This window comes from Phoca vitulina, unplaced genomic scaffold (genome assembly GCF_004348235.1).
Source record: "Phoca vitulina isolate PV1807 unplaced genomic scaffold, GSC_HSeal_1.0 scaffold20, whole genome shotgun sequence".
NCBI lineage: Eukaryota > Metazoa > Chordata > Mammalia > Carnivora > Phocidae > Phoca > Phoca vitulina.
The window spans coordinates 23,750,885-23,774,399 of record NW_022589723.1 but is presented as its reverse complement, the minus strand read 5'-3'; the positions used below and the strand labels follow the sequence as shown (position 1 = coordinate 23,774,399).

General features: G+C 34.8%; 1 protein-coding gene across 4 annotated transcripts in view; it reads right to left on the bottom strand.

The window, feature by feature from the left end:
• The window catches only part of TCF12 (transcription factor 12), a 372,079-nt gene that overhangs the window by 202,449 nt on the left and 146,115 nt on the right, over positions 1-23,515 (bottom strand). For 3 of the 4 annotated variants that reach the window (XM_032417040.1, XM_032417042.1, XM_032417041.1), the window contains exon 4: positions 13,025-13,098. In XM_032417040.1, the coding sequence (XP_032272931.1) occupies positions 13,025-13,098 (74 nt within the window). Of the gene's footprint in view, positions 1-4,980; positions 5,043-13,024; positions 13,099-23,515 lie in introns of those variants that run through there. The other variant, XM_032417043.1, reaches the window with a different exon arrangement.

Sequence of the window (23,515 nt, the reverse complement as noted above, 5' to 3'; positions counted from 1 at the left end):
CACCCAAATCCTCATGAACAGAAACTGACAGACAATAAATGTGTATTATTTTAAGAAACAAAATTTGTGGTACTTCGTTGATATAATCAAAAGATAATTCATACAAATATTTAAAAGATAACAAATATTATGAACAACTTTATGCCAATAAATTCAACTTAGATGAAATGGACAAATGGACATATTTCTTAAAATACACAAACTAATAAAGTTCACTCAAGAAAAAATAAGTAACTTGAATAGTCCTTTATCTATTCACAAAACTGAAATTATAATTAAAAATCATCCCTAGAAGAAACTTCAGGCACACATATCTTAACTGATAAATTCTACTGAACATTTAAGGAGGAAATAATACCAATTCTACACATATTCCTCAAGAAGTTAAAGAGTAATACCTCTCAACTCATTCTTTGAAGCCCATATTAGCATGATACCAAATTCTGACACAGTACAAGAAAAAAAAATCCTACAGATCAGTATTACTCAAATATAAAAATTCTTAACATTTTAACAAATTGAATTCAATAATATATAGAAAGGATAATATATAATAACCCAGTGCTATTTATCTCAGGAATGCAAAGTTAGTTTAAAATTTAAAACAGTAATCAAATATAATGCCTAGAGTAACACACTAAAAAATTATATGACCAATTCAATAAATGTGGAAAAAACATTTCATAAAATCCAGAAATCCATTTTTGATACTCTCAACAATTAGGAATAGAAGGGAATGTCCTCAATCTAATAAATCACATCAATGAAACTTATAATTAACATCATGCTTAATGGTGAAACACAGTTTTCCCAACATCAAGGACAAGGCAAAGCTAACCATTCTTATTGCTACTATTCAACACTGTACAAGATATCATAACCAATTCAATAAGAAGAAAAAAAATCCAGACTGGAAAAGAAAGAGTTACTCGCATTATTCATGGATGATGTACTATCCAAATAGAAAACCTTCTAGCATGTACAAAAAAGTTACCACAACTAGTGAGTTTAGCAAGGTGCAGGATACAAGATCCACATACAAAAATGTATTGTAGTCTTACATAAGACATGAAGACTCAGAAATTGAAATAAAAAATTTATACTAGCATCAAAAATTAGGAAAGAGATAAACTAAGTAAAAGATGTGCAGGATGTGTTCACTGAAAACTACAAAACATTACTGAAAGAAATTAAAGAAGAACTAAATAGAGAGATACACCACATTCGTGGATCAGAAGACTCCACACTGTTATCAATTCCCCTTAAAATGATCTATAAATTCAACACAATCCCAACCAAAATCTCAGAATTGTAGAAACTGGGGGCACCTGGGTGGCTCAGTCAGTTAAGTGTCTCAATTCAGCTCAGGTCATGATCTCAAGGTCCTGGGATGAGCCCTTCATCAGGCTCTGTGCTCAGTGGGGAGTCTGCTTGTCCCTCTCCCTCCGTCCCCCCACCACTGATGCTCTCTCTCTTTCTCAAATAAATAAAATCTTTAAAAACTGATATGCTGGTTTAAAATTTTTCAATTTACATGCAAAGTGCCTAGAATTTGCAAAAACAATTTTGAAACATAGTAACAAGGTTGGAGGACTTACATTACCTGATATGAAGATTTTTTTTTTTTTTAAGATTTATTCATTCACTTGGTGGGGGGCAGAGACAGAAGGAAAGAGAATCCTAAGCAGGAAACCCCTCCTCCCCCACCACTGAGCACGGAGTCTGACACTGGACTTGATCTCATCACCCTGAGATCATGACCTGAGCCAAAACCAACAGTCGGCCACCCAACCGAGTCAACTAGGCACCCCTGAAGATTTATTTTAAAGGTACAGTAATCAAGGTGCTATGGTATTGCTGTAAAGGCTTTGAAAAATCAGTAGAACAAAACAGTTCAGAAATTGACCCTCACATACATGGTCAATTGATTTTTAACAGAGATAACAAGAGAATTCAATGGGGAAGATCATCTTTTCAACAAATGGTGGTAACAAAGCTGGATAGCATTATTTAAAAAAAAAAAAAAAACCATCAATTTCAACCCTTACTTCACACCTTATACAAAAATGAACTCACAATGGATCACAGATCTAAATTAATGATTAAATGTATGTCATCTAATGAACTATTTCTTGAGACTATTACTAGCAGTCAAACTCAATTCATAAGTAATGCAGGATTCCAGGGTGGGGAAAAAACTGTGAGAAGTATATTCTATTCCTTTCTTAAGGAATTATAACTTGCATATTAGCATGTGGAATATTAAAAACTGAGAAATCTAACAAGTAAGTCTAATTTTGTCTAACTCAATAATATATAAATATATTAGACTATGGAGCTCTGTATTTACAAATTATTTATTAATATCCTATTAAGCACAGTGTGAAAAACCATGATCTTGGAGAAAATTTTTGTTTTACATGTTATGAACTAATGTCCAGAGTAAGTAACATCTGATCAAGTTCACTTGTCTAATGGGAAAGTCTCCGGGCTTAAGTCCTTTGTTCTTTATATTATAAACAGATTACCATTTTCAATTGATGTGCCCTAGAGGTTTGATAACCAAGTATTGCTTCAATTTCTGTGCTTCTACTCTCCCTGGGCCATCATTATCATAACTTTTATCACTATAGAGTATAATAATCTGTTTTCCCCATGAGAATGAGCACTTATTTGCCTAGATAGTATGGACTGATCATTTTATTTTGCTTAACTATTCCAAAGACCAGAAAATTATGGAATCTCAATAAATGTTGCATGAATGAAAGAACTGAGAGAAAAAAGGATTCCATGTGAACAGCCTACAAAGAGTACAAGCCCAAGAGAAGACTACAGAATTCTAAACTGGGAAGCAAGTGAATATAAAGTGATCTAAGAGAGTAACGTAAGGTTAGTGGGAAGTCAAAAATAATATTTAAAGAGCAAGAACTCAGAAAACTATAAACCCAATGAGATGTAATGGTATCACCAATATGGAGACCATATTTGCTTACAGGACAGTTGATACTTTCTTGTTAATCACTAAATAACTTCTTATATTAAACACCAAGAAGCGGGCTGCTCCATGCAAAAAGAAGCACATTCTGATATAAAACCACATTAAAGTAATTATTTCATTTGATAGGACAAAGGATTAAGTATCAGTTCAATACACTGAAGGAAAAACACTCCAAGCTTGTTATTTTCAAAATACAAATGTTAGAATATATGACAAAAGTACATCACAAAAGGAACTAAAATTAATTGCTCATGCTAAGCCTTTGACATACATAAGCTCATTTAGATCTCATAACTACCCTGTGGGGTAGATATCCTTTCAAACAAATTTAAGGAACAGCCTGTCATAAGAATGTAGATTAGTAAGAATCTCTATTTATAAAAATCTGGGTTGCCCAATTTTTTCCCCAATAATCTCTAAATCCCAACATCTATAATGGAATAAACTTTTCCAATAGTTTCAATTTTGCGAACAATTTACTTTTCTTGACCTACAGAACCTCTTGTTGGTCATTTAAAAACTGCAACAGGTCCCTCATCTTGTTCAGGACATACTCCAGGAATTCAAAACAGCAGCTTCTCTAAGGAGCATCTGAGACTTGTAAAATTCCTACGTACTTCTGTATCAAAATGGATCTGTAATTTTTCATGAGACTGGATGTAAGAGGAAGAACACTTATAACCTACTTAATAAATTCCAGATATTGTGCTTTATAAAACTTCCTGTATTAATTCTCACACACTTGTTACGAGATAAATCTCTTTGCAGATGAGAAATCTGAGGCTCAGAAATTAAGTATCTATCTTTTCCAAGGTCAAATATAGTGGTGAAACCAGGAAGTAAACGTATCTAATTGATTCTATGGCTTATATTTTTTTAAGTATAAAATGTAAATAATATTTTTATAAGAAATAATGACAGTGCCATCATCTTACAACTTCTGGAGTGTCTGCCTTTAAAGTCCTAGAAAAGGAGGAATAACAACAGTTTTGGGGTCTTTTACATGTTGGCAAGTGATATGGTAGAAGGGGAGAGTAACTTAGAGTCATACTGCCTGGCTACTAGTCTTGGATGTTTAATATCTGTTAAGTTATCCATCTTCTCTGAACCTCAATTTCCTCACTTCTAAAATGGACAGGATTTTAAAAATGGCTTCTTGATAAGCTGGTGTGAAGCATAAAATAGGGAACAGGTGAAAGGTTTTAAATGATATTATAACAAATGCTAGTTATGATTATTGCTATTGACAAAAATAGGCTAAGTGAACCTAGAAAGGTATTCAGCCCAAATCTACCCTCCATTCTGTTCTTATGGATAAGAAATATGTAAATCTATAGAAAATAATAAAAAAGCTGCCAGAAATAAGACCTCAACAATTACAAAAAGGGACGTAAGAGATATTCAAACAGTAATATGTTTTGACTTTCACTTGTTAATTTAAAGACTAAACAATAAGAAGATTTAAAAAAGAGAACTGTAAAGATAAGTCCTGATAAAGATGCTATAATGACAGGCATGCAAAGTTAGGTGAAACTTACAGTGAGGTGACAAACTGACATAAAGCCTGGTTCCAAAAGCTATGTGACAGTATCTGAACGGACACTGTCCCTGGAAGAATGGCTAAACTGAAAAAAGTAGAAGGTCTGCCTAGCTTAAAATGGAAAAGTAGACAACCTGATAGCTGTGTGATTTCTTTCATTTTAAATATCTGGTAGCAAGAGATTTAAAGGAGCTTACATCATCCTAACCCAATTTTTCCTTATCCAAGAACTAAGATTACAAGTTATAGGCAGGTGCTGTTTTGAATACAAAGAAGAGTAACAAACAACACTTTCCCTCATGGGTCTATTTAAACCTAACTTTAAAATACACCCTTTTCTCACCCATAGTTTTTCTTCACATTCAGAACATTCAGAAGGAGCAGTTACATAACAAAACAGAGATTAATGGGAACATAGATGCAATATATAGAAAACACTTACTTTAATTCTCTGTCCCTCCTGTCTCGCTTTGCTATTTAACTGCTTCATCTCGTGTTTTGTACCTGAGATCAAGAGGCATAAAATACTATTTCAAAATTTGTGTGTCCTTTCTAATTATTGCATTTGAACTCGTAGTAGCTATAAAACCTACACCATTTTCCCCTTTGAAAATAAAAACAATAGCAAACAATAAACAATCTAGAGAAAATATCTACTCTACAGAAGAGAAAGTAACACTAAACTTTATTACCCATCAATGCTATCAATGGAGGACAATGAGTAAAAATTTATTTTTTTATTCACACAACTAGATTTTCCCATTTATAAGGGAAACTATCAAAATCAAACAATTTGGTAGTTGCATCACACAACTGCAGCTACCTTGTCAAAGCCTGAATAAAACACATGGGGTTTAATTCAGGAGCCGTCATTCTGTGGGGGGAGTGAATATATATGATTTTATATCTTCCTCAGTTGCCAAATGTGCCAGTATTTTTTTCCTTTGAGACATCGCTCCTCTTTCCATTATTTTGTGATCTTGACCCTATCATCCTAAGTCTTATTTCATTGCAAGTAGGCCTATGTAGTAATGTCTTACCAGATCGTCCTATTTCTTGTCACTTTCACTTCGGATCCATCCCTCATACCACAATATATTGATCTTTACAAAATCCTTTGTGTCATTCCCTGCATAAAAATTTATTTTTAAGTAACTCTCTACTCACCAAAGGATAGGCTACATTTCTTGAACAGAAGGGTTACCTGCCTTATCACACTATTTACCTATATAGCAAGATCATTTACTCTTTACTGAATTTTGTGATTTTGAGGTCTCTGTACTTGTGGTCCCAACATTCCACATTTCCAGAAAGTTGTCTTCCTTTTAATCTTATTCATACAAATACTGTCTGTACTACAATAGTTTACTCAAACACTTCCTCTTCACTCTTTCCTGATCACCGAAAGTAATCTCTCCATCTTCTGTAACCAATGAAATTAATTTGATAGTCAACTATTTGCTGCCTAATAATTATAGCTTCTTCATTGCTGCCTTAAGAGTTAAAGTTTTATAATTTATTTAACTATTTAGGTAAATATGACTTGTATTTCTAACCATATTTCCTGAACTCTAAGATATACTTTGTTCACTTTTAATGATGCAGAAACTGAGTGTCCCTACAAATTTCAGCATCTTAAAACTGGGGAACCAGAGTAAGCACAAGTTCCTTAAAAGCAGAAAGACAACATTATCATCCTTACTTACAAAGGTAGCTCTCATACCACTGTGCTATCCTGGGAGAAGAAAACTACAGGTTCTCTCTACCCCTACATATTCCCAAGGCCTCTACTGTCAAATGTATATGAACTCACATCAGGCTCTCCCCAAACTCTGCCAGTATAACCCTTCCTGGGCTCAGAAGGACCTCTGTGTATTATGTACAGATAGCACATAGATGAGGCTCTATTACCTCATCTCCAACTTGCTATCCACCAAACTACAGAGTGGCTGTTTGCCAAGCTCATCCACATGAATGAAAAGATACTGAATACCTGCTAAGGAGGGAGAGAATACTAAGCAGAATTAAAAAACACTTTAGCTACTTCAGGCAGAAATGGTCTAGGAGCAGCTAGAGAGGTTAACATTAAACTCATCCAGATGACCTTATGGACTCAGGTTAGTTTCCATATAATCTGAAAGCTGTACATTTATTCTAGTTGAATTTTTACTTATTTTTGTTTCCCTTATCCAAAGGAAGTACCCAATCTATGGCTTTGAGTAAGAGTCTTATTAGAAGGCTAGAGCAATTCCTGAATCTTTGTACTCTCATATTCATTTCCTACCTGACTTGGTCTATCAGGCTGCCATCCATGTGTATTCCTGACAAATGGCCGGAGAAATGACCACTGCTGGTGCTTTTTAAATAAAATGAACCCTTACTCTGCTACCTCACTGTAACAGGTAGCAGAAAGTCAGAGTATGTATTAAATGAAAGCCCTCAAAACACACCTACTATTTATTTCTTGATTAAAAGTCTGAAATTATTTTGTGCTGAGTCATATACAGCCGCTAAACCTAGTATTTTAAAGCCAACTCATCACCACATAACTGGTTTTCCTTCTCCACTAATAGGCCTAAGTCCGGAACTTTACTAAGGTAGTTATTATTAGTACCCACCTCCCTTCTATCAATGAGAAAAGGAAAAGGAAAAAAAAAATTGAGGCAAAGAGAAATAATTTGCCCAGAGTCATACAGCTAGGAAGTAGAAGTGCCAGAAATAGAACCCACACAACTTGAATTCAATGTTCAAGCTCTTAAATTCTATGCTTGTCTGCCTCATGATACACTATGTGGGCTAGCAAACTTTTTTTTTTTTTTAAATCATATCATGTCCCATGTCCTCTTTCGAAATATCAATTGCAGATCCTCTTTTCTCTTCAACTTTCTCCTCTCTTCTCCCATTCCTTCAGTATATGGCAAAAAATTTAAGACATTTCTTCTTTGACTTGGGAAATACTAAGGTAAGAGGGTTAAAAAGTAACTGTATAGAATTTGGAATATCTGAGTTCTAGGCCAAAGTCTGTCATTAACTAGACAAACTGTCTAGCCAAATCTTATGTGTATTTTGTATCAACAGCATCTATCTCAACCTAGCCAAATCTCAAACTCTCTTAGTTTCCTGATCTATAAAATAAAAGGACTGGACACAGCTATCACACTTTCTAGTTTTGAAATTCTATGATACTGCAAAATGGGGAAGAAAGGAAGAGCAACATGGACATGACTGTTTCACTCTGCAAACCATATTTTATACAGAGAAAGGAAAACCATGGTAGACATTTAGCAATTAGAAAAAATAAGCAAACTCATGTAATTGAATGTTGCTTCTTTCACCCAAAATAACTACAATAGATTATATATAACCTGAAAAATGCTCACAATTAAAATGCCAACTGCTGGTCACTGCTGGTGCCTATAAATATAATTTCTATTAGTGGTTACCTACCGTTGATCTCTTACTTTTTAAACTGAGGAATGAAAAATTCTGTATCTTAGGGAAAGAGTGTCAACAGGAAGACTTCTCCCCTTTTCTGTGAGCCCTGTCATAATTCCAGGATGCAAATCCCAATAGTACTTCAGTACTTTGAGCTTGGCCTAGGTTGGGCTGCAGAGCTAAGAGGGCAGGAAAACCAAGATGACGTGGTCCCTTGGAATTTCCATGAACTAAAATGATCACACAACATTTCAGGAATGGAATCTGTAGATCAGGAAATATGACCATGAAAATGAAACTTGAAATATTAGATATTTGGACATAATAATAATAATGATAGTAATAATAGTAATAGCAGCTTTCATTTATTGTGTCAGTAAATGAAATGAAATACTTTATAGCTGTTATTACATTTCATCTTTACTCAAACCCTACAAAGTATGTGTAAAATTATCATAACTTTAGAGATGAGAAATCTGAGGCACAAAGAGGTTGAGTAACTTGTCCAGGGTCACAAAGTACAATCCTCCAGAGTTGGTGATCTTAAATAAAATGCTTCACTACGCAGTAGTATCAGTCAGGACAATAATATGCTAAGCATAGGAGAAAGGAAGCCTATTACCATTAATATCACCACCATTGACTTCGAACTTCAAGCTTCATCATAAATCAACTTTGATTCTTCTCCATCTCCAAACACAATTAATTTAGTAAATCTAACAATTCTTCCCCAATTTGATTATATTCTGCAAACATGTATAGAGCATCCATTATGTAAAAAGCCTTGTACTAGACAGAGTAAAACTTTTATATCTAGGTTTATCACAGGATTTCTGCTTTCCCAAGAAAGAAACAGATAACTGAAGGGGAAAGGAAATAGATTTTATCTATGTCTTTTACAAATCTAAAGGAAGTATATTAAGCATGACAGAATCAGCAAATAATTCTTATTCATTACACTTAGGATGTAGCACATCTGCAAATGTATTCATTCATTTAAATTTGGTTAATTGTTCCATATAGATCTAGTTAATAAATTCTGATATACAAAGGATTAAAGCCAACACTTACACAACGCTATGTACCAGACACTGATCTAAGCACTTTACATAGATTTATCTCATTTAAGCATGGATTTACATTCATTTAATCCTCATGACAATCTTATAAAGAAGTTATTATTATCCCCATTTCACAGATGAGTAAACTGAGGGACAGTGGATTTAAGTAACTTGTCCAGAATCATACAGGTAGTAAATGGCAGAGATGGGATTCATGCCCAGGCACTCTGGCTCCAGAGTCCGTGCTCTTGACCACTGTCTTCTAAAGAGGAGGGAAAAAAAATCTGGAACTGGAATAAATCATTAATGCGGTGGTAAATAACAAAAATCATGGTATTCTCTGCCCTTTATGCCTGATGCAATGTCAAATATAGAAAACATTTGTTTGCAGGAAAGGATCAAAACTAAGGGAAAGAGGGAACAAACTCATTAACTATAACTCTTGCTTACATCTAAACTATCTGAGATCTTAATTGCTCTTTGTAATCTTTGGGGCTTTAACCTCAAACACCACTTTTCGCATATTTCTGAAAATAAAAGTGTTATTCACATCATGATGATGCTTTTTTCTGTTCATTTGTGTGTGTTATTCTGCACAGGTAGGCAGTAGGTCAACAGTGCAGAAACCAGGACTCTAACAAAGGTGGAGAGGTTTGAGGTACATGCGACAAATGCTCTTACTTTCTTATGAGTGTCTCAAACATGTTGTCTCATCTCCACATTTTGTAAGAATGCTGACCATTCTACCAATTCTTCTATAACCACTATTAGGTACAGCATTTATTTCTGTGTCTGCCTAACAAAAATTCTTTCTTGAATGATGTGCTATGGATAGTTCTGATAACCAGAAATTCAACGAATCACCTGTATACTCTAAGGCTACTTTTCTTGTGCATTTGGGAAAAATAGGGCAGTCAGGAGCTCTGCTGGAGTGACTTTTCCTACTTCTTCTTTTTTTTTTTTTTTTTTTTATTTGAGAGAGAGAGTGAGAGAGAGAGAGAGCACAAGAGGGGGGAGTGGGAGAGGGAGAAGCAGACTCCCTGCCGAGCAGGGAGCCCGATGTGGGACTCGATCCCGGGACTCCAGGATCATGACCTGAGCCGAAGGCAGTCGCTTAACCAACTGAGCCACCCAGGCGCCCATGACTTTTCCTACTTCTGAGAGAACATGTGTAAGACTAATTACACTGATGAGAAGTTTGTGGCCTCTTAACCATACAACTCTGGTAGAGCTCACTTACATATCAAGGTTACTAGAGCAGAATGCTATCTTTGTTAGATTTAAAGTCAGAACCTATTAGGCAAAAAGTATACAAAGCAAAAATTTCCCCTTAAAAAGCTGTTAAATAGATATTAAGTTCAACCTACATGATTTGGTGTAGCCAATCTTACACAGTAAAATGCGGTTTTACTACATTAATAGAGGAGTATTAATAGAGTTCATGTGCCAAATAAGATTTTACAGTAATGGAAAAAAAGGATTTTTTCCCCTCCCTTATAGTTTTAGAGCGGGGCAGGGAGGGAGAACAGCAACTCAGTTGAGCCCAACTAAACTAAAAGCATATGCTGTATAACCCCACCAAACTACTCATTCTGTTGATTTACATACTTTTTATTGTGGCCTATTAAGTATTTTCAAACTTTACAAAAAGTAAAATAAAAAAATCTATCAGGAATGTAAAACCAAAAAAATTTTTAAATGATACAACTTGCTGTGACGGAAATGTATTATTTATACTGGAAAAGTCTAAATAAATTTCACTGACATAATTTCTATAAAAGTACCTGCAATTTCATTAAAATTTACATTGACTTTTTAATAATTTTACAATGTGTCAAAATTGGTTTATAGCCAATATCAGTATTTCTCCTGAATTTAAAAAATTCAACATACTATGATACTCAGTAGAATAAATACTTTGGTAAACCAAGATTCTTATTAACAAAATTACATCCATCTATACTTATGATTATGAAAAAAATGGTCAACTTAGTAGATGTTTAATGATAAACTCAAAAAGTTGATAAACTTCCTATACAGCAGTGTTGAGGGCAGCTTCAAAGATAACCATAACTGTCTTTCCCTGGTGAGAAGAGTTCAGGGAATTAAATTGCTTGACACTATAAATAAAACATAACTTCTTAACTAGATAACTAAACCATTTTAGGTTCAAAATCAAGAAGCAAAGTGAGTGGAAGAATGGATTTCAGTGAGAATAAAAATAAAGGGTAACATTAAATCACCACTCTATCTGATTTCTCAGTAGACAGGTAAGAAAAAAAAAAAAAAAAATATATATATATATAGTTGTATGGTAGACTAGGAATAGCTAAAGATTAATCTGGATTTTTAAACAGAAAACTAGTTTACTATAAAATCAATTTAACTTTTCACTATACACAATATACACTCAAAAAAATTAAGAGTAAAAAACAGCATTTCATATTCACCTACACATCAAATAGCAAAAAAGAAAAGGAAGATTTGCTTGGAAGTCCATCTCTAGAGGCAAACTTAATTTCACAATCATGAAATATGTAAATGTTTGGATATACTATTATGTTCTCTTCTCCTAGAATCCTATTTAGCACTCAAGTGAAAAAAAAAAACTGAAGTTTGAAAGGAAAGTAAACATAAGGTACAAAGGCATCATTTAATGCATTTTAAGAAATAATATGTTATCACACAGTAACTCAAGACTTTGAAAGAAAATAATCCAATATTAATAAATAGTATTTTGTTCTCCACTATGTAAGACTCATACTTCACAATCAAAACAGGAAACCTACCTTTCCTATTCAAATATTATTTAAAGAATCAAAAACTTTTAAAGGAAGGAAATTTGGACATCAACCAAAGATAAAATCTTTGACTATCCCCAAGATAAAATAAGGTGTCCAAGATTTTACCCAGCTTTCTCAGCACTGAGTCCCAAAAGGAAAACACTAAAAACCAGGTTTAATTGTCTCTCTATATATGTTTTTGATTCTATATGACTATTCTATTTCTTCCCAAAGTATTTAAAATAAATTAAACATAGGCTACAGCCAAATATAATAACAAACCACATATTTTAACTCAGCAGTTTTCAATGCAAAACAGCATAACCCATATGAAGACTCCAATCACATATTGCTTTCTTCCACTTATGCCAATTTGCTTCTAGGATTAAGTGTCCATAAATTTTATGCTTGTCCATCTTCTACTGGTTAATTCTAAGAGAAGTAAACAATTCACTGTTCATGCAAAGTATAACATTTTTGAAAAGTTACCCCTTAACCTCACCAATTTACTGTGGAGTCCAGGAACAGAGTTTAATTTTACTGACAATTCTTTGGTCTAATTTTTAGTATTTCAGTCTCATTATTTTAAAGTTTTGGGGGATGTTTTGTTCCTTTGTTTATTGCTTAAAAAAGGCTTTAACCTTTTGACCTTTCCAAGTATAAAATGTTAGCTTGGTCCTATTTTCTCTTAACTGCCAACCAAGAAATGTCATCTGTTATGTCTGTTTTGATATGCTTCCAAGAGACAGGGCTATAGAGTCCCTGATATAAACAGCTGATGACTACTGGAACAAGAACGGAGGAGGGAAGACTAGAAACTGATATTTGGAAAGTCAGTGCCATCTCTCAAAGGTAATACATGAAGAAAACAATACACAAAGAAAAATGGCTATGTATGGAGAGAATAGTTAGTAAAGCATTCCAAACTCTTCCAACTTTAGTAATGAGTACTGCAGGTAATCTAGGTGTAGAAATAACACCAAGAACATTTCCTTCATTTTAAGAGATAAACTCTCAAAGTATGACAGTAAATTAAAATATAAAAAAAAATTAAATCTACCATGAGGGTACTGCATATTCTATGGTATTCCCATGTAAATATGTTAATCTTTATTTCTCTTAAGATACAGAGCTCATATATGAAAAACCTTACTTATTCTGCCAAATTACTTTATAGTTTTAATCAAGGGTTGATGAATGAACTTACTCTAGATGAGTCATAAGAGGGGCTTGGCTGACCACTTGTTCCCCAAGATGTTGTACCTCCTCGTTCATCCATACCTAAGGGGAGAAGAAAGTGAAAGATATAAATCCAAAAGGCTACTATGATGGATTTGTTTTCACACAGTACAGCAGAGAGTACAATTCAGCAAGTAGTATTTGCATTTGTATGGAACTAGCTGTGTATCAATTCTTGTCTCAGAAACCTGAAGAAAGTAAGTTACCTCAGAAAGTCTCCATCACTGCTCCATACAACGCCCTTTATACAATGCAGAATTTCAGAACCAAAATGTCTTTGGAGACTTTAAAATAGGGCATAATCTAGGTCTCCTCATCCACTGCTACTTTTTTTTTTATTTTTATTTTTTTTAAAGATTTTATTTATTTTTTTGACAGAGAGAGACACAGCAAGAGAGGGAACACAAGCAGGGGGAGTGGGAGAGGGAGAAGCAGGCTTCCCAATGAGCAAGGAGCCCGATGCGGGGCTCAATCCCAGGACCCTGGGATCATGACCTGAGCCAAAGGCTTAACGACTGAGCTACCCAGGCGCCCCTCCACTGCTACTTCTAAGAGTAGATGAAACCCCCAAACTTCTATAGTTTAGTCCTGTCTACATGAAAATATGAAGAACTTAGTTCTTATGGATAAGCCTTAGAAAATGAAGCAAGTTGGGGAGCCTAGGTGGCTCAGTTGGTTAAGTGTCTGACTCTTGATTTCAGCTCGGGTCATGATCTCAGGGTTGTGAGATCAAGCCCCACAATGGGCTCTGCACTGGGCATGGAGGCTGCTTAAGATTCTCGCCCTCTGCCCCTCCCCTTCTCTAAAAAAAAAAAAAGAGAGAATAAAGCAATTTGGACAACTGTTCAAGTTAATAAAACTGGTTTCTAATATAACATTGACTAGATATTCTTAACTGGAGATATCAAAGTAAATCAAACTATACCAAATCATATCAAATCAATGTTAGTTACATTAAAACTAATAAAAATGATGTGACAACTTATCCTAGTAAAACCTCCTCTAAAATCTGATTCTAAATGAGTAGATCTACTCTTCTGAAAATTGCAAAGGGTAACTCAAAGTAAAAAAGGATTAACAAAAAAATCAATTTATTGTGCTCCTTAATGTGCCCTCTGAAGCTCTGGCTCCATTATTTTCACCTTCAGGTCAGTCCCTAGAAAAAGTTGAAAGAGCTGAAGACCTCTCAATCCAGGTATCTCTTCCTTTTCTGTCTTGAGGACCAGTCTTTTTTATCCTTGACCCTAACAGGGTATGCTTTCCCAAACCCTTTCCAAGTTTTCTATGATGAAACACAAAGAGTTGATTTTTTTCATTCTTTCATGAGAAAACTCTAGATGTTACAAAGACAACATTCTGCTAAGTTTAGAACCTCTTTTTCTTAAAAAAATAAAAATACAAAACTTCCTTGAAGTCCTCTGTGATTTAGATGAGAACGAGGTCTGTACTGAGTTAAATACCACAAATTCTCCAGGAACCAGCCACGATTCTCAAGTCTCTTTCACAAGGACAGGACTGCCAACTGAGGGGGCAGGTGACAAACAGGAAAAGAGGAGTCAATTTCCAAAGTAGAACTTACTAATCACTAAATCATTAGTTGGTAGGTCCTTAATTTATTCTTTTTATGAACCTGTACTTTCTATATTAAGTGATTAATGTATATTTTAAAACGTTTTTATTTTTTTATTTTTTTTAAAGATTTTATTTATTTGACAGAGAGAGACACAGCGAGAGAGGAAACACAAGCAGAGGGAGGGGGAGAGGGAGAAGCAGGCTTCCCGCCGAGCAGAGAGCCCGATGCGGGGCTCGATCCCAGGACCCTGGGATCATGACCTGAGCCAAAGGCAGATGCTTAACGAATGAGCCACCCAGGCGCCCCTAAAACAATTTTAAAAACACTGTAGTACAAAGATGGGTACCTACTACAGAAAACACTCTAGGCACATTTTCAATCGAACCAGAAGCTTTGAAAACACAGAGAGATCACAAATATACAATGTTTTGTTCATGCTTGGATAATTCTTACTAAAATTCTAGATTTAGGAAAGATTCTACAAGTTTGGGAAATATCGCTAAAAATATACTTTGTAGCCATCTCTCCAGTATCACTAGGTACCTGTGGGCTATATTCCAAGCATTTTCTTTGTAATCAACACCGCAGAATAGCAGTCAGAATTCCTATGAGGCCCAATCCAAGAAAAGGCTATTAACCCACAAAATCCGGTAATTAAAAACTGATGAAACTGCAAATAATTTTATGAAATAATTTTACTTTTTTAAATCATACTTTCCACCATTTGCAACTGTTTTTCTATATAAGTTAAGATTTTTTTATACTACATAGCCAAAGTAAAATACAAACTTAAATTGACTACAGAAGGCAGAGTCTCAAATATTTGTACACCCCTATTCTATTGCATTATTTACAATAGCCAAAAGGTGGAAGCAAGTCAAGTATCCATTGGCAGATGAATGGATATATAAAATGCGACATATACATAAAATGCAATACTATTGAGCCTTAAAAATGAAGGAACTTCTGGGCACCTGGGTGTGGCTTAGTTGGTTAAACTGCCTTTGGCTCAGGTCATGATCTCAGGGTCCTGGGACTGAGTCCCGCATGGGGCTCCCTGCTCAGTGGGGAGTCTGCTTCTCCCTCTGATCCTTCCCCCTCTCATGCTCTCTCTCTCTCTCAAATAAATGAAATCTTTAAAAAAAAAATGAAGGAAATTCTTACACATGCGACAACTAGATGCACTTGAAGACATTATGTTAAGTGAAATAAACCAGTCACAAAAAGGACAAATACTGTACAATTCCATTTATATCAGGTGCCTAGAGTAGTCAAATCCATGGAGACAAAAAGTAGAATGGTGGGGCTGGGGGGAGGAAGGTAATCATACTTTCAATGAAAGTATTCATTCAACAGAATAGAAACTTATTTTGATGATCATATCCTAATGAAAATAATCAGACCACAGTTGATGACTCTGAACTGTCTTATATCAAATGAGAAACAAATATGAGGCCTATGTGTTATTTACATACATCTGTAAAAGAGAATACAAAAAAGATGAGTGCCTGCTACAGAAAACATCACAGACAAGATTTTTTAAAGATATATAAAATTCTGTGAAAACACAGAATTTTCATCAATTACAATTTTCATCACGTGACACTAATTACTCCCACAGTGTAAAAGAAAAGCAAAGATTTAATGAATTAAATGAGATGATAATTAATTAAGCCAACAGCTAAAGAGGATGACCTATAAATGATACTGGACATGGCAGGGGGGGTTCAAAGCATGCTACAGACTAGCAAGGATCTGGCAAGGTTTGAAACTCAGAGCTCCATAGTTTTATTGTTAACATATCCAGACTCTGAGAAGGTCGTGGCTGGCACTGACAAAGGCAAGAGTCATCTTTCAGCATCAATGACTCCTTTCTGCTGAAGACAATGGCTCTACAAACAGAAATATGACAGGAATAATAAACTTTCCAAAGCTTCAGCCATAAGACCAAGGTAAGCAGAAAAAAAGAAATCACACACAGAAAATAAACTTAATACAGAACTGTACAAACTGACCAAAATTTATATAAATTGATCAAAATCTAAAGAACTATTTATCAACAAGAAAATACAATATAGTTGCAATACAGTGACTGGGGAGAAAACATTTCTATTAAGATACATCTGTACCATCACTGCCATGTATTCTCTTTCCTCCCCATTTCTAGTCTATGAATTCCAATGTCAACAATTTTTAGAGAAGCTAGTTCCTCGAATGATAGATTAAAATGATAGATGTAAGAGAAAGTTTAACAATCACTGAGTGGTAGAAACACTTTGAGTCTTGTTTAACTTTTTAATAAATTATTCTATTTCTATTCAACAAGATTAAAAGGGTTAATCAATAATTTAATATAGAGATTGAACTGACCTTTTCCTTTTTTAATATTTTTTTACTAAATTAAATATTTTATATTTATCTTTTTTAATATTTTATATACAGATTCTCTTAAGTACCTGCTTTTTTATATGGAACCAATTAAATACAGTCCAATATATATTTGATTCCACAGGCCCAGTTTCAAAAGATGTACATACTACTTTTAATATTTTTCCAGCAAAGAACTAACATTAAATTTTTTTACCTTACATCAAAAAACCATCAAAAATGGTTTGTAAATTCAACAAAACAATTCGCTACCTTCTCATTTAATAGGAAAAGTAACTAGAAACAAATCATAAGTCACTACATACACAGGCAGTTCCTTAAGAGGCTAGGACTCTGGAGAAGGAGTAAGAGATAAAAACTGAGTTTTTGAGGTGTCAGAGCAAAATTCTTGGAGAAGCAAGCAAACTTCTTGGTAAAGTTTAACATATGGCAATATTCTCTTTCTATGAAGAACTCAGATATTAGTCTACCAGCTTCCTCTCTGCTGCTACCATCTTTAGTTTTTCACCAGAAGTGTTCTCTTGAATTAACCATAAAACTACCTCACAACTTCTATGCTATTACCTCTTGTTTTATTCTCCTAGTACAGAGTCCTATAGACCTCTCTAGGTTTTTAACCACTAGCAAAACTGGAAACAGACTTTGGTGGGGGAGGGGAATGATGTTTCTATACCCTAAAGACCCTTTTTTTTCCCTCCCACATGGGCCCAAAATAGTACAGAGTTCATGTACACAAAGCATTACTCATGGTTTGATGAGGCTCAGGGAAGACCTGCCTGGAGGTAAAAGGGGTGAATGAGGAGAAAAGCTGCTGACCAGTTCCTTCTTTTCCTACTTGCCACTGTCACCAATGACTCTGCCACCTGAGGCTGAGACTAGCGTAAAGTGACAAACAGGTCTGGAATTGGGAAAATATTTCAGATAGTAGTGGGGAGTCTATTGAGCAGAGAAGGAATAAAAGGAAGAAAGGGGACAATACAAAGAATGGAGTGAAGAGTGGTTAGGATATCCCTGCAGTAAAACTGGTAAGAAAAACAAGACACTACAACCACTCTGCTTGGTATCTATCCTTATGAAAAAAGGCACATACATAAAGTTGGAAGGAAGAGCACAGGGAATTTCTCTCTCTCTCTGTCTCTCTCTCTCTCACACACACACACCCCTTTAGGAGCAATGAAATCAAGATTCTTATCCTAGCAAGTAAAATGTACTTCACAAATATCAAATCCCAACACTGTTATAAATCAGGGAAAGACAATATACTTTGCAGGACTGCCATCTGCTATAAGGTGATTCAATAAATGATTTGATGAAATAAATCGGATTGGAGATGGCTATGTCAGATAACCAAAGCTATGAATGTCTCTCTTCAATAGTTTCTTTACTCAATTTTATTTGTGGGTAATGATATTTGTTTAAATAACACTCCAAGGCTACAATCAATTGTAAAATAATATACAAGTAAACTCCACCACCATTTTTATTGTATGATTTTATATACTTGTGAAATAAATCTACCAATGTGTTTTTCCAGAACTTCATTGTGAAATGGGATCAATTAGAATATAATAGCAAATCCTTTGCTGTTATGCTAAACATTAATTAAAACAAATAAAATCAAAAAGCTATGATAATATTAAAATCCTAAGTGAATTTAAGAGAAGTTAAGACATGGTGCCTCATATGAAGTATATAACAGTGATTACAGAGGCTTTTTTAAAGTTATAAACAACTGAGATACTGTACAATGAACAGTCAAATAAAACAATCTAATTCTTTTTAAAAGCATTTAAGAAAATAAGAACAGTAAGAAGAGTAAAAGGAATCACAGGTCACCTTTTAAAATTCAAACACAAATTCTATTTGGTATTAAGAACAAAAATTTACAAGTAGGGATATTCTAGTGCCAAAATACACTAGTAAACACATGGCTAATTCCAAGAAAATGACTAATTTTGAAAATAACTTTCAAACAGAGTTATTTTGCAATGTTATTAGACACATCACTCTATATAAATACCATGTAAAAATAAAATTTTAAGGACATTCCAGTAATTTACACAGAGGATCCAAAGAAAATGGCAAGTCCACCTTTTTACAAAACATAGGTATTGCCTGATGGCCAGGGATTGAAACTAAATTCCAGAGGGCAAGCAGATATACTGTACCACACTGGGAGCTATCTGATGACCTGGGATCTTGTTTCCCTATCTAAAAGTAGAGTATTCCTATGAAATGTACTATGAAAAGACTTGTGATTTGAAATGGTAAAAAGCAAAGAAGCAATTACCATTGGTAAAAGCAAAAATCCTCTTCTGATTTCTTTCAGTTACCAAAAACAGGTACAAATGTAGGTCTTTGGTAAAAGCAAAGTGGCATAAAGTGAACTTTTGGATAGCAGGGGATAGCTGTACCCCCTCTCCAAATCAATACCAAAGCCCTGTATCTAAACAACATTGTCAGGTGTTTTACTCCATAGAGGCACTAGAGACAGTCAACTCTTAAAAACAGGCTTGGCTGCCTCTCTCGGACTCTGATCAGTCTCAGAGCAAAAAGTCTCTTAATGGTACAATCCCATTAGATTGACTTTATACATTTCCAAAATCTGTGACTCACTATTTTTAACATGATCATCTTAGTCCAAGCCCAAATTTACATAATATTACACAATATTAATATTATGTAAATATTAATTATGCAAATATATATTAACAATGTAATATTAATATATAATTAATATTACATATTAATGTAATAGCCTCCTAAAGCGTCCCCCTTCTTCTAGTCCTTCTACAGTCTGTATTCTTTACATAGCAACTAGAATGACCTTTTAAAAACAATCATGTCAATCCTATGCTCAAAATCTACCATAGGCTTCCCAGCTCATTCAGAATTAAATTGGTCTACAATGTTTTACAGGTCCTGCCTGCCACCTCTCTGACATTATCTCCTACTATTCCTCCCCTTGGATCAATCTATTTCAACAACATGGTCCCCTGTTTTTGCTCAAATACACCAAACAGGCCCCCTTCTTGGGGCCTTTCCATTTGCTCTTTCCTCTTCATAAAATGCTCCCCACCCAGATATATGAATGGTCTTTCCCTTAATTTCCTTAAGTCTCTGTTCAAATGTCATCTTACAGAAGGGTGTTTGTTATCTGCCTTTTCCCAACAGATTAAAAAATCCATGAAAATAAGATGCAATCTATTTTGTTCACTGTTAAATATCTGGTACCTAGAAGAGTGCATGACACAAGTAGGTACTAATAAATACTTATGGAAGAATGAATGTATAAAATGGAAACAAAATCAGTTTAATAAAAGCGAAGCTGAAACTGGTTCCCTATTTGTTAGCTTATCACTCCTTTTTTAGACAATAATCAAAACCAATATTCTAAATAACTATACTTTTTTGAAAATTCTGTGATAAGCAGTGAGACTGCAAATGACTCTATAAGCCAGACAACTAACTACTCCTGAAGAGCAAAAATTATTAACTTTTTTTTTTTTAAAGATTTTATTTATTTATTTGAGAGAGAGAATGAGATATAGAGAGAGAGCATGAGAGAGGGGAGGGTCAGAAGGAGAAGCAGACTCCCTGCTGAGCAGGGAGCCCGATGCGGGACTCGATCCCGGGACACCAGGATCATGACCGGAGCCGAAGGCAGTTGCTTAACCAACTGAGCCACCCAGGCACCCCAAAAATTATTAACTTTTAAAGAAACTTAAATCCTCACTAGGCTTGGTAGCTAAACCAACACAGACCTTAAATACCATTAACTGTGAAATGACCTCATCACATGTTCTAAGAAAAATCACTTTGTATTCATTATAGTGCAGCCTATAGTACACTCCTATAAGAGAAATTTTAAATCAAAAATGTTCCAAGAAGATTCATATACTCAGCATGATGTTGGGATATTTACAAATGTGGTTAGAAATGTAATGAATCTCTTGATTCACACCCTTCTTTTGTATTTCCTTAACCAGTCACTCTTCACATGAATTTCTACCTCATCAATATTTCAACTATCACACTTGTTCTCTTCACGTATACAGTGCCCTGGTTCAGGTATTGCTTGTTCATCTTTTATGTTCCCATTTTAATCCACAGTTAATGTTGGCAGCACACTTATCTTGCCATAAACACAAGTTGGATCACATCCATTCATTCCACAAATGTGATCCTCTGCTGCTTCAGGAATAACATTCACACTCCTGAGTGCAGCATTCTTCAAGGTGGCCTTGATCTGCCTTTTCAGCTTCAGTACTTCTTACATCCCTTCAAAAACTCAATGCCCCCAACCTCATCAGGGTATTAATCACTCCCCAAACGTACCAAATTCATATACTACCCCTATTGTTCCCTAGCCCCAGAATATCCACCTTCATCTAACCCCCAACCTATTAGATTTCTAATTTTGATTCAGCCTAAGATCAAATGCCCCCTCCTCTGAGAAGTGTTCTTCATCAACTAAGTCTAAATTAATCACACTTCTTGAGAAGTTTATTTGCACTTACTCTGTCTTAAACACTGTCTTAAACACTGTTGGTTGTTTTCATTTACATTCTACCAATAAAACTTAATAGTAGGGAGCATACCTTGCTCATCTCTATGTTGTTCTGGTACCTAGCAAAAATGTGGTATTCTGCCTTCAAATGTTTACTGAATGATTAAAAACATAAAAAATTAGGGCATTCATATAACTGGCTAATAATTCAGTAACTACAGATGTGTTAAAAAGAAGAGATCCAAAATAGAAAAGTTATGTCTAGCAATCTAAGTAGATCAAGAATTAGTAAAAAAAAAAAAACTTTTTTAAACAAAGTATTATTTTTGAAAGCAAATGGCAAATATGTTGGAGGAAACCTCAAAAGTGACCTAGTAACAAGCTTCCAAAACAATGCAGTAAGCTCCCGCAGATAGCTTCTATAAATTCCGGGAAAAATACAAACATAAAACAAATACTTAGAGGCTCTGGAGAGTGAACAAAACCAGGCTGATGTTGGATGATAACATAAACTTGAAAGAAATGACTAGAATGAGTGACTTTCTCTTTTTAATAGTTTTTAGGGATCAGAATAGGTGAGTTTCTCATTCTTAAAGCTTTATCCTGCACATAAGCAGTAGCCACAGCATGTAGGAACTAAAGTTTCAATAACTAACTGTCTTTCTAGCTTGAGAAAGAGGACAGAGCCAAGACAGCCATAGTCATCACAAAGTAATGACAGAATCCCCAAAAGAAGAGATGTAGAAAAGAGGAGTCCCAAATTTTTGGTATATCTCTGCGCCAGTCTTGGCAGAACCCTGAAGCACATATTCACAGGGCAGACCAAGGCAGTATGTAGCTGAGGCTAAAAAAATCAAATTGAGATTTGAGCAGGTGCCAACCTCAAGCAACACAGAGTTTGTACTTTAATTCTAAATCCAATTAATGGCTCAATAGAACAAAGAAATCCAAACTCTTTGGAGGAACATGAAAGAAAACAAAATTTCCACACAAATAACATTCACAGATACCCATAATACAATCCCAAATTCCTTGATAATGAAATGTGACCCAATCTCAAAGGAAAAGATAATCAAGGGAGACCAACCTCAGATGGCCCAGATACTGAGATTTTCAGAAAAGGACATTAAAGCAGATACTATAACTATGCTTAATGAGGTAAAGGACATATGCTCATAATAAAGGAAAAGACTGAAAATCTAACAGGGTAAAGAAAACAAAAGATAACAGATGTAAGCCCTTAGAAATAAAAGTTAAAATATCAAAAATCTTAAAAAGTAAATTCTAGAATGGGCTTAAGGGAAGAATGGTGACGACAGAGGAGTGAGTAAATTTGATAACCACTCAATAGAAATAATTCAATTTGATAAAAATAAAAAATATTAAAAGAAAAATAAACAGGCCCTTAAGAAACCTAAGGGAAGGGGTGCCTGGGTGGCTCAGTTGGTTAAGCGACCGCCTTCGGCTCAGGTCATGATCCTGGAGTCCCGGGATCGAGTCCCACATCGGGCTCCCTGCTCGGCAGGGAGTCTGTTTCTCCCTCTGACCTTCCCCCCTCTCATGTGCTCTCTCTCTCTCTCAAATAAATAAATAAAATCTTAAAAAAAAAAAAAAACCTAAGGGAAGATGTTAAAAAGTCTAACAGGCATAATGACAGAACAAAGAGAACAGGAAAAAAATGTTAAAAAAAATAATGGCCAAAAATTCCACAAATGTGGTAAGAGACATAAACTTACCAATTACAGACACTCAGTGAGCCTAAACAGGATAAATGTGAAAAACCCCATACCTAGACACATAACAAACTTCTGACAACCAAAAATACAGAGAAAAAGTTGAAAGTGGTAAAAGAGACATATTACAGAGAAACTACAATTCAAAGTACTGCAGACTGGTCTCCAGAAACTATGGATGTCAATATGTGTGGAAACACATCTTTAAAGTAAGGGGAGTAGAGGAGAGCCCGGGTGGCTCAGTTGGTTAAGCAT